Below are 12,699 nucleotides of genomic sequence, written 5' to 3'. Positions count from 1 at the left end.
TTTTTACTCTCAGTGAGTTGTTAGGTTTTAAAATTAGCACCCATAAAAAAAAAGGTTTTAAAATTAGGACCTGACATGAGGCAATGGCTGGTACTATGTGAAAGGACCAATTACTCCAAAAGCTTAAGCTCTTAGAGTTAATTAATCTATTAATCATTTATACTTCAACACTTTAAACACACCAAAAATCTATCTTGTCAATGTAAGACCAGGCCTCAGACCACTACTATTTCTGATCAATCTCTTCTCACATCAGAAATATAGAATCTTCTCGTCGTGTTAATTCTGATCATCAATCTCTTCTCACGTCAGACATAATCTTCTGGTCATGTCTTCTTCCAATCTTGTAGTTCTTTGCAAAAAAACGCCTAACCCAGACATGTCACAACCATTTCAGGAAATGATATCAGCATTCTCATGTCTCTTCAAATTAATTATTAAATACTAATTTGATTCTTACAAAATATCAACAACCTATGGTTAGCAAGGTGGCTGTCATTATAAAATATCTATCATATGCTCTCAGCCTAGGCAGTTGGTGGGGTTTACCTTGGTCCCATTTCAACAACCAAAATTAATTAAAGAGCACAGTATTTATGTGAGTCTAATAATTATGTGAGAAATCATATGATGAAGGTTATAAACACGTACCCATCATCCATTGGATCAAATTAATATGAAGGAAGGTGTGTCTTTCATACCACCTTTACGTGTTTATAAGGCCTTTCATCATCATATAATATCTCATAATTATGTTTACGAGGAAAGCTAGGGACAAGCGGTTGCTTAGCCGCTTGAAACTAAGGGTGTTTATTTTCCCACACTTCGCATCTCAATACCAAACATCTCTATGTATAGAAAAATCAAGGCCAATGATAAATTCGCATCCCCTTTAGGATAATTCGCACCCCTTTAGTGTGAATCGCCGTTAAAAAGCGTTAAAGTCTGCCACATCCCCTCCTTTAAAGTGGTGCGAATTATCCTCTACGGGGTGCGAAATTATCATCGCCCAGAATCAAACGCCTACTTGTTGTGCCGATGTTATGCTTTTAGAAGAAGAGATGATGAAAAAGAAAGAGGCAGGACAAAGAATGGAGAAGAGAAAGAAGATGATCTCAAAGGTATAGGGAGTGGGCTTCTTGGTTTTTCTCTTGCTTTCCTCTCCTCCCATTCTATTCACTCCATCAAGATATCTTAAATCAGCATGCAAATAGAGATGCCCTGCTTTCTGACAAAAAGAGCTAGATCGGTCACCTAAATTATCACATTTGTGGGTGTTTTGATTTTTTTTTTCTTTAATTTACTATGGGAATTTAATATTATTGAAGTAAAACAAGTGGGGCGAATAGAGGCACGCATGTTCAAGCGCTTGCCCGTAGCATTCCTCTTTATAGAGAATTTATATGGTGCCCGATCGGCATGCTCGTATAAAGCATGCCGATTGTTTCTAATCGGCATGCTCATGTTCACATTGGCGGGCCACTTGCACCAGCATGCCCGATTGTGCACCATATAAAATCTCCCTTTTTGCATATAGAGGAATGCTAAACTCAGGGGTGCCCTTGCAAAAAAAAAAAGAAAAAAAGAGGAAAGGGCGCCCCCATTGGATAAACACCACCAAAGTGCATTTAAAGAATGTAAAAGTTGATGAAAATTAAATGCACTTTGGCGAATTTTGTCCCATGGGTCGCCCTTTCCTGTGATTTTGCAAGGGCATCCTTGAGTTTAGCATCCCTCATGTATATATATAGTGTAAGGGTGGAACCCAACAAAGCAAGAATAAGAAAAGTAGAAGACCTATCCCTATAAAGCCTAAGGTAGCACCACTACTACTACCACTTCTTCTTCTTCTATGCAAAGATGGGTACCGAAGAATCACAAAAATCCCAACCCAATATAGACAATGATCCTGAGATTGAAATTAGAAGAGATGACAAACGAGGGGGTTGGATCACCTTCCCTTTTATCGCAGGTTTCCTTTCCTTCTCTTTCTCTCACTTGTTCAATTACTTAAAATTGTTCTTCATAATAAGCTCTATCTATCTCTATATCTTATTTCTTATACCTAATAGTGGCATATATGGAGTGAATTTGCAGGTAATATGATGGGTTTAGGGATGGCTTCAAGTGGGTTGTCTGCAAACCTTATTGTGTACCTCATAAAGGAGTTTAACGTGAAGAGTATCAAGGCCACAAATATCTCAAACGTAGTGAACGGATGTCTTAGTCTCGCCCCTATTTTTGGTGCCATCATCACCGACTCCTTTTTTGGTTGTTTCTCCATAGTCTCCATATCCACCTTCATCGCTTTGCTGGTAAATAATTCCTTAAATTGTTCTACTTAATTGACCTTCTTCCTATATTCTTCTTGGGTTGGATTTTGATCGAATTTCAAATGAAATATCTACTAGAGACGCAGTACTTTCAGTACAATCAATGAATTGGTGATGCATCAAGAAACGCTGTCAGGACAACAGCTTGATCATGAACCCTCTTTTACACTGTTTTCAAACTAAAAACCTGGATTCTAAAATCCACGTATCCAAACGGCCCCAAGTTTCTTTGTTTTTAACAATAAAAAATAACACCCACCCCTTCTCATACACACCCACCACCACCTCTCTCTAGACCCGGCAAAAAGTGACCCGGACCCGCGGGTCCACCTAGCCCGCCCGTAAATTCCAAGTCCGGGTCACCAATCTGTAACCCATTTGAAATTGACCCGCGGGTCCACCCGGCCCATCAAAACTGGGCTGGGCCGGGTGGACCCGCGGGTGCCCGTAGAGAAGTACAAAAGTTTTATTTTGTCCTTTTTTTCCCATAATTGTCATAAGTTTTTAATTTTCTTTGTAGTTTTTTTTTTGGTAATTGTCATATTTGAATACATTATTTTGGTTTTTTTTTTGGTAATTTTTCTACTTTGCTTCCATTTTTCCGTAATTTTTCATTTAAAACTCAGTACCCGCGTGATTATTATATATTGCTATTATTTATTGCTAGCCACCTTTGCGCAAATCGTACTTCTGCCGATCTTTGCAGCAAAGGATGGCGACAAGCCGAAAAGTAGCCTCGGCGAAGGTGGCTAGCGAATCCCTATACAAAAAAAAATCTTTAAAAAAATACGTCAAAAATCCGGGTGACCCGCGGGTCGACCCGGCCCGTACTGGCCGGGTGTGGGTCCAAGCTCAATGACCCGTAAAATATTCCAGGTCTCCGTTTGACCCGGACCCGTACGGGCCGGGACAAACCCGGCCCGGCCCGCCCGTTTGCCAGGTCTACCTCTCTCGCACCACATGAATGATTTTTCCACCTCTTTTCCTATATTATCATCCCTTTCCTTGTTTTTTCATGAAAATGAATTCCATTCTCATGAAAAGGCAAAGAAAAAGGAGTAGACATATTGGTTGGACTTATAGCTAGGTTGGTTTGACTTTCTACATCAAGCTTGAGGTCGAACGTTCAATCCCAGCTTACCTAGCAGAAAAAAGTAAAAATACAACCGCTTAGGTTCTGATTCTTTTGACTTAAAATAGCCTGCAACAAATTTTACGCTTATTTTTTGATAGGCCTATTTTTCATTGAATAGAAAAAAACCGGGGCCATAAGGAAAAGAAAAACAAAAACAAAAACAAAAAGGTTGAAAATGTGGGGAAATTGGGGTGAAAAGCAAGGAAAAGGCCATTATGATTGCAATATAAGCCATAGGGAAGGTTTTTTTTTTTTTCTTCGAAAGGGTTTTTTCTTTCTTTTTATTTTTCATTTTGATAGGTAAGCTAGAGTTAGTCGGGACCCCAACCAGTGTATTAATATAAAAAAAGATATTACAATCAAGAGCACAAGATTCACCCGATCCCTAGAGACCATATGTGAGATCCCACATCGGAAAGGGAGGAAAGTTATTGGGCTATATATGTAGATTTCTCCTCTCCCTATGTAGACTCGTTTTCTGCGGAAAAATAAAACCGGGGAGGGTTGCGACCCTGAACTGGACAATATCTACACAGCGGGGCAGGGGCGTGACATAATGGTATCAAAACGGGACCTCCCATGCAGTACGGTGTGCCAGCGATGACGCTGGGCCCTAAGCTGGGTGGATTAAAAGTTCCCACATCGGAAAGGGAGGAAAAGTTACTTGGCTATATAAGTGGATTTCTCCTCTCCCCATGTAGACACATTTTCTGCAGAAAAACAAAACCGGGGAGGGTTGCAACCCAGAACCGGACAATATCTACACAGCGGGGCAAGGGCGTGACATAATGGTATCAGAGTGGGACCTCCCATCCAGTACGGTATGCCAGCGAGGACGCTGGGCCCTTTAAGGGGGGTGGATTGAAAGATCCCACATCGGAAAGGGAGGAAAAGTTACTGGGCTATATATGTGGATTCCCCCTCTCCCTGTGTAGATGCATTTTCTGCAGAAAAACAAAACCGGGGAGGGTAGATAACCCAGAACCGGACAATATCTACACAGCGGGGCAGGGACGTGACATAATGGTATCAGAGCGGGACCTCTCATCCAGTAGGTGTGCCAACAAGGACGCTGGGCCCTAAGAGGGGTGGATTGTGAGATCCCACATGGGAAAGGGAGGAAAAGTTATTGGGCTATAGCTCCTCTCCCTATGTAGATGCGTTTTCTGTGGAAAAACAAAACCAGGGAGTGTTGCGACCCAGAACCGGACAATATATACACAGCGGAACAGGGGTGTGACACCATATCTATAAGAAAAAGGGGAAACAAATGATCCCCTTTTGTCATAAATATAAACATTTTTTTTGTCATAAATATAAACATTTTTCAACCATTTTACTTGTTTGATCGTTTTGGTAAAACTTTTGTAGTAAGATTAGGGTTGCGATACTATATAAGGTCTTAGTTGTAGACCGTTAATGTACAAATTAAGTACATGTATTCTTCATTTAATGCGTGTGTATTGGAGATGAAAAGTGATATCCTAGAGAACAACACTCTTCCCTTTAACTTACACTTTTTTATTTAACTAAGTGCTAAGGCCCTGCAGTTTGAATTGCAAGAATTTTTGGGTTGGTAAGGAAAAATATTTCTAAAATTTCCTACTTTTATTACCAAAAAAAAAAAAAAAAAACTTGAACCAATCGTGTTCAATTTTTATTTATAGGGACTTTCAATTTATGATAATATTCCTCTAATTAAATTAACCATAATTATATCATTTCTCTCTAAATCATGAAAAGAAGAAAATCTCCCTAGGAAATATTTTTCTTGCATTCCAAACAGAGTAAGGATGTGACAATTCCCAAAGAAAGCTACAAACACCCAATGAAAAGAAGTGTTTATCAAAGTGGAGAGTGTCATTATTAAAAAAATTGTGGGAGTGCCGACATCATTTCCCCCATAAATATAGGCATTTTCAACCATTTTAACTTTTTATTTAATTTACTAACATATTTTGAGTATTTTTTTTATACAATCGTCCATTCAAACTAGATCTACAAAGTAAACATTTTAAATTAAAGCACACAATACTGTTTGTTTTTTTTTAATATTTAAGCCTATGTGAATATATACATGCAGGGTATGAATCTGTTGACATTAACGGCCACAGTCCATTCCCTACGTCCACCTTCGTGCACACTCTTTTCAAGCACGTGCGAAACTCCGTCCACGACCCAATTCTCAGTCTTGTATGCCAGTATAGCTCTAACTGCCATAGGGGTCGGCGGCACACGCTTTAACACGGCCACCATGGGCGCTTACCAGTTCGACAAGGCGAAGGATCGGGACTCCTTCTTCAATTGGTACTGTGAAACAACCAATTATTCTAAAAGCTTAAGCTGTTGTAGTTGGTGTTATTTAATCATTTATACTTTAACATTCTCCTTCAGATGTGGCCCCTCTTTTTTTTGGGTTGGCTATACATGTGGCACATGTGACCTCTCTATTTTTTTTAAGTCGGCTATACACATGGAGTTGCTGGGTTTTGAACCCAAGACTTGCCTTGAGGCAATTGTTCTCGTATCATGTGAAACAACCAATTACTCCAAAAGCTTAAGCTGTTAGAGTTGGTTTTAATTATTCATTTATGTTTTAACAGGTACTTCTTCGCTTTGTACATCTCCTTCATCGTTGGCTCCACATTCGTAGTCTATATTGAGGACAATGTGGGTTGGGGGTGGGGCTTCGGCCTTTGTGCCGTGGCTAATGGCTTTAGTCTCGCCATTTTTCTATTAGGAACGCGATTTTATTGCCACCTTAAGCCCAAAGGAAGCCCGTTCACGGGCTTGGCACGTGTGTTAACGGCGGCGATTAGGAAGAGGAAGGTGGCGGTGGCATCTGAAAGCCGGGAATATTATTATGGGGGCGGTGGAGTGGCGAAGTTCCAGTCTCCGGCTACTCCGACTTCGAGTTTCAGGTATGAATTCTTGGACAAAATTTAACTATCTGATTTCTAGTGTATTTTAGAGAAAAAAAACAACAACAATCCAATTGATTATAAATTTAAAACATATTTTCATTAAAAAAAATTCCAAGTTCGACCTTCAAAAAAAATCCCAAGTTTTAACTCTATTAATTTAAAATTTTAAGTGCATGGACTGTACAATACTTGTATTATGGCCTATGAAGTTAGGCTTTTCCACCCATGTTAGTTTATCCCATATAATGAGTGTTTACATTCTTACATTTGATAAGAATAATATGCATGGAAGTGGCTAATGTTTACGTTAGAAGTAAGAGTGCCCTTTAATGAAATTTGAGTAAAAATAAAAACTATCATTTCATTCAGCTTTATATATAGGATAATTTATCTTTGGGAAATGGTTTCCCCACTCTTAAAACTAGGCATTTTCCTGCCATGACATATGTGTTGCCTTATTTTTCTCCCAACTTTTTGGGTATGGGACAAGAATCCCTGATTTTATGAGTGGCAATATCATTTCCCCACAACTTTTACATAGATAACTCCCCATATGATGCAATTCACAATGACATCTACTACTATATAGCTAGAGAAAAAAAGAATTTCTTTTCTTTTTCTGTGAGATTTACACATCAGCATTACTCTTTTACCATTAACGCCTATGCTGATATCTAACATCTATCTCTATGAGAAATTATTTGAGGGTAAAATGGTAATCTACATACAAAAGTACCGAACCGGGTACCTGTCTATGACAATTACGGAAAAAAACTTCCAAAAAGAGGTAAAGACATATGACATACATAATAAGAGAGAACATTTCCTACACACTTGTGTAGGTAAGTTACCTACACACTAGCTTAAAATACAGTGGGGGCCCACATTGTTTGGGTGATCCAAACCATTCATTTGAATGATCCTCACATAGATAGGTTGTCCACAAAAAATCAGATCCATAGGATCATCCTAACCATTCAAACTATGGAGGCAAAAAATGGACTAATTTGTGAAGGTTTATACATGTCCATTTTACCTCCACAAATCGTAGGGTTGGGATGATCCTATGGATCTGATTTTTTGTAGACACCCTATCTATGTGAGGACCATTCAAATGAATTATTTGGATCATATGATAGATAATAGGGATTTGCTAAGCTTCATCGCAAAAGGGTTGAAAAAGAAAAGGCCACTCATTTTATAAGGATATCACGCTTGCACTGTGCCTTGTTAGTTTTGGTCTCAATGATAGCTACAGTGAAAAATAAGAATCATGGCTTCACTGAAATTGGAGGGCCGCCTATTAAACTTTTGGTCGGTGAATGTGTACTCTTGTCTTATTACTATTTTTATCTTTTTTGAAGACAAAATGATCCTCGCTATGGCTTATGGGTAAAATGATTTGCTTCACACAGCTTTTAGGTTATGGTCCATCCAAGTAGACTGTCGATTTATGAAAGTCTGGAACCATGAACATGCGCATAGTTATCAAAATCTGTAAATAGTTAAAAATTTCTTGAAAAAACCTGGTATTTATTATTTTCCGCTTTAAATTATAAAAATCCCAAATAATTCGAAGTTCTTGCATCATTCAAATAAAATATGAATTTTTAAGTTAAACCCAAATCTTCAAATTTTTCTAATAGCTCATCAATTTCTCATATGTTATTTGTAAAGCTTGTGGGAAGTTAAAAAATATTGAAAAAGACATTGTAGTTAAAAATTGAATACACATCATAATTTAGTACACATGTGCAATTAACAATGCTTTCATGCATTTTGGTCTATTATTTAGGAAACTAAGTTTTTAATAGCATGCATTTTCTATATTATCCCCTAATAATTTCATATTTTTTTACTAACATTCATCTCATTGACATATTCTCGAATCCAAACTTTGTACCTATGTACATTTGCTAAAATCATAGCGGGCAACGAAGATCCAACTATTTTGATATTGTATTCCTTAAGTGTGAAACAACCAATTACTCCAAAAGCTTAAGCGGTTGGAGATGGTGTTATTTAATCTTTTTATACATTAGCACTCCCCTTCAGGTGTGGGCACTCTTTTTTTTTTAGGGTTGGCCTACACGTGGCAGATGTGTGCCCTCTTTTTTTGGGTTGGCCATTACATGTGGATTTTTAATATCAAGGAGGTTTGAACCTAGGGCAATTGCTATGATACCATGTGAAAGCAACCAATTACTCCAAAAGCTTAAGCCGTTGGAGATGGTGTTATTTAATCTTTTATACTTTAATATTTAGGCCATGTTTGTAGCTATGAAATCTTATTTCATGGAATATTAGGTTACCAATTAAGTGTTGAGAGTGGCATAGGGAAAGTGCGAGGGAGAAAATTGAGAGGGCATGAGTAATGAGAGGGTGAGAAGTGGTTGAAAAATAGGGAAAAGAAAAACTCTATTTTGAATAAAGTTTTTCTTTTCCCTATTTTTCAACCACTTCTCATCCTCATCCCATTTCAATTCGCTCCCTCTCCCACCCTCCTTGCCCCTCTCCCACCACTTGATAAACAAATATTCCATGGAAAAAACTTTCATGGCAACCAAACATGGCTATTTTTTTATGACAATCGCAACAATGTTTTCTGTCTTGGTTCACTAATTTACTTGGTTTATAATCAGGTTGCGATTTAGTGAAACGAATCAGGGGTACATTGTTTTGGGGCCTCTTTGAATACCTCAAAAAATTATTTGCATATGATATTATATGAGGGTGCGGTATCTGTGCTCAAGCTCAGATAGAATTTTTGAGGTAGAGTTTTTAAATAGGGCATCTCCCATGTTGTTTGACTCATCCAACCCATTCATTACATAGAACCTGGCATAGATACGTTGTTCCTAAGAAACCATCTCCATTGGATCATCCAAACTGTTCGATTTGTAGAGGCACAAAATGGACCATTTTGTAGACGTCCATTTTAAACCTCCACATAACCCAAACAACATAGGCACCCACCCTATTTAAAAATTCTAGCTCAGAAAATCTATCCAAGCTTGAGCTTTGATACCATATATCTATATTATATATGTATATAATGTTTAATTTGCAAATAATCTTACTTGCAGTGCTAAACTGAAGGTCATACTTCCAAAAACCAGCTTCAAGGGTGCCCCATTGGACCCACATCATCAAAGTGCATTAGTTATTTCATTACTTTTAACATTCTTGAATGCTATTATACACCATTGCGGCTCTTTTTGCAGGGGTGCCTTTCAATTTATCCCCTAATATCTTCTATGCAAATGATAACAGTTCGTCATACAAAGTGCAAAGTGAGCCGCTAGCGCCCCATAGACCAAATAGTTTTAGATCTATAGAAAACAGTTCGTCAAACTCAATGGCTAAAACACATTGTGCCTTAAAGCAATAGAGAGAAAAGCTATATAAACATCTCTCCTACTTTTTGCCTAACCGATGTGGGACTATCCTTTTAAAGCTACTTTACTCTCATTTCTAAAAGTACCAACTTTTACAAAACGAAAGCACTTTTCTTTGTAAACTACTTTCAAAAGCTATTTTATTTTGAAAATACATTAACAAGTAATAGCTTTCAAGGAGATCATAATGTCCTAGTTGCAAATAAGAATAATTTAAAATAACTTTATTTTCAAATTAGGTCTATTTTTTAGGGCATCGATCAAAAGAGGTCCTTAAGTTGTTTCTCATCAGCTATGCTAGAAGTAATAAATGTAAATTTGTATATATCTATTAAATACCTTATAATTAGATTATACAAACAACTATATTGTAGGAATCTATATACATTATTATAGATTATATTATATGTAAATATTCTAGGCATAGAAAATCTTCAAGAGACAAAAAATTAGATATATAGAAAGAAAAGTGAAAAACGTGAATTGAACCTATTATATTATATTATTTAAATGTATGTAAATATTCTAGGCGTTGAAAATCTTCTCAAAAGAGACAAAAAAATTAGATCTAGTGAAAGAAAAGTGAAAAACATGACTACCCCCATAGTCTAAATGAAACACTTTTTGAAACACCAAACAAAAATTAACAAGCAATTTTTGTCGCAATAAGGGAAAAAATTGAACAAGAAAACAAAGAAATGAAAAGTCCAAGGCCATGCATCTCACATGTTGTAGCGAATCCGAAAATGTCGGTACTACAAGTCTAGCTTATTGCAAGTTGGCCCACCATAATTGGATTATCCAAGAATCTTTATCAATAAACGCGTCTTCAGAGCATCATCATGAGCCGTTGATCTTATAGTCCATGTGGCCTGGGACCAAGATCATATAGACCTTCTCATGGGATCCACCAAATCAATGGCTTTGCTCGCAAACACAATGCTTTCTAGGACCCAAGGTTGATAATTAAGATCATATCTCAATAATGAACATTTGCGTGGCGTATAAATCAAAGTGCGAAATGCAACAGATCATCTGTGAAATGCCTTTTGCTATGGACGCTAGCAAATCCCAAATAAAGTAGAGATTTTATATGGTAGGATGATCCAAATCGTTCATTTGTTGGGCCACAATGTAAATGTAAATAGGATGTACCAGAAAAATAATTTCCATAGGAAGATACTAACCCTCTGATCCGTAGATGTACTTCACATTATAGAAACCTCTATAGACCAGAGGGTTAAGAACAACCTATGGAGATTATTTACGGGGTACGGCCTATTTACCTTGTGGGCCAACAAACGATCGGTTTCGATCATCCTATGAAGTGGGCTCCACTATACGTTTTGAAAAAAATACTGGAATTTAATCGAACACCAAATAAAATTTCTAATATGAGTGTAGATATCAATTCCACACCATATAATTTTTTCTCTCTGTATTTTGTAGGGGATAGGGACCAGGGCCTACCCACATTTTTTTCCCAGCTCCACCACCCCTAAGAGCCTCATGTCTTAAACTTGTTACTAATCTCAGGCTTGCTTTTGCAGTTTCTTCAACCGTGCAGCATTGAAAACAGAAGGAGACACTCATTTGGATGGTTCACTAGCAAAACCATGGAGACTTTGCACAGTGGAACAAGTAGAAGACCTCAAAACCCTAATAAAAATCTTCCCAGTCTGGTCCTCAGCTATTTTCCTTCACACCCCTATAGCAATTCAAGGCAACTTAACAGTCCTCCAAGCCCTATCCATGGACCGCCACCTCGGCCGCTCCCACTTCTTGATCCCCGCCGGATCCTTCCTTGTTTTCGTCCTACTCGCCTCGGCCATCTCACTCTCCATCATCGATCGTTTCCTCATTCCCAAATGGCGTGATCTTACCGGTCAACATCTGACCCCACTTCAACGTATAGGCCTAGGCCACGTCCTAAGCATTGCCGGGATGGTGGGGTCCGCAATAGTCGAATCAAGGAGAATCCACACCGTCCGATCACACCACTTGGACGATGACCCATATTCGTTGGTCCCCATGTCGGCTCTCTGGCTGGTCCCGCCGCTCGTACTTGTGGGAGTCGGCGAGGCATTCCATTTTCCGGGACAGGTGGGATTGTATTACCAAGAATTCCCAGCTTCATTTCGTAGCACTTCGACGGCTATGATCGCTTTGCTTATCGGAATTGCGTATTATCTGAGCACCGGGATCACCAATTTTGTTCGGAGGATCACCGGATGGTTGCCAGATAATATTAATCAATCTAGATTGGACAATGTTTACTGGATGTTAGCTGTGATAGGGGTTTTAAACTTTGGTTACTATTTGTTGTGTACGATGATGTATAAGTACCAAAATGCTCGCAAGGTGGACGTGGCTCCAAGCTCTGAAAACCAAAGTGGGTGACCCACAAGAATTAGGGTGTTGGTTGGCTTCATCTAATAAATGTGTTTCCTGCGTTTCTATTGAATTTTATAGGCATTCTAAATCTTGTGTAGTTCTGTATCTCTTTTCCATTGGGTAACCATACTTTAAGATTTTAGTCCATGTTTGGCAACCATGATTTTTTCCCATGATAAATTATTTTCTCAACCGGTGAGAGAAGGGTAGGGAGGTTGGGAAGAGGAGAGACTTGATAGGGCACAAATGAGTAGAGGGTGAGAAGTGGCTAAAAAAATGCAGAAAAATTCATGCTAGCCAAACATGCCCTTAGTGTCTAGACATAAAATGTTTTTTTCTTTTGGTAGATAGTAGGTTGGGATTTGCATTTACTTAGGGCACGTCAGGCAGCCAGGATTTTTTTTTTCCATGATATAATAGTGTCTGAAAGTGTTGAGACGTAGGGCGGGTGAGAGGAGGAGAGAAATTTGAGAGGGCTGATTGGGATGAGGGTGAAAAGTGGCTAAAAATCAGGA

General features: G+C 38.3%; 1 protein-coding gene across 1 annotated transcript; it reads left to right on the top strand.

Annotated features, from left to right (window-relative positions):
• Positions 1 to 1,803: 1,803 nt before the first annotated feature.
• LOC143880438 (protein NRT1/ PTR FAMILY 2.7-like) lies at positions 1,804 to 12,254 on the top strand. Its single transcript, XM_077383453.1, has 5 exons — positions 1,804 to 1,972; positions 2,098 to 2,315; positions 5,552 to 5,775; positions 6,072 to 6,389; positions 11,341 to 12,254. The coding sequence occupies exons 1-5, from the start codon at positions 1,861 to 1,863 to the stop codon at positions 12,188 to 12,190; spliced, it is 1,722 nt and encodes a 573-aa protein (XP_077239568.1). The 5' UTR covers positions 1,804 to 1,860; the 3' UTR covers positions 12,191 to 12,254.
• The last annotated feature ends 445 nt before the right edge of the window (positions 12,255 to 12,699 follow it).

This window comes from Tasmannia lanceolata, unplaced genomic scaffold, assembly GCF_043159265.1.
Source record: "Tasmannia lanceolata isolate RefF3 unplaced genomic scaffold, GAP_Taslan_0.1 ptg000006l, whole genome shotgun sequence".
Lineage (NCBI taxonomy): Eukaryota > Viridiplantae > Streptophyta > Magnoliopsida > Canellales > Winteraceae > Tasmannia > Tasmannia lanceolata.
Note: the sequence above shows the minus strand (reverse complement) of the source record. Positions and strands in the feature narration are given on the sequence as shown.

Coding starts and splice junctions, on each gene's coding strand:
- LOC143880438 (XM_077383453.1), top strand. CDS start 1,861: ATGGGTACCGAAGAATCACAAAAATCCCAACCCAATATAGACAATGAT. Junction 2,316..5,551: donor CCACCTTCATCGCTTTGCTG/GTAAATAATTCC, acceptor ATATACATGCAG/GGTATGAATCTGTTGACATT. Junction 5,776..6,071: donor CGGGACTCCTTCTTCAATTG/GTACTGTGAAAC, acceptor ATGTTTTAACAG/GTACTTCTTCGCTTTGTACA.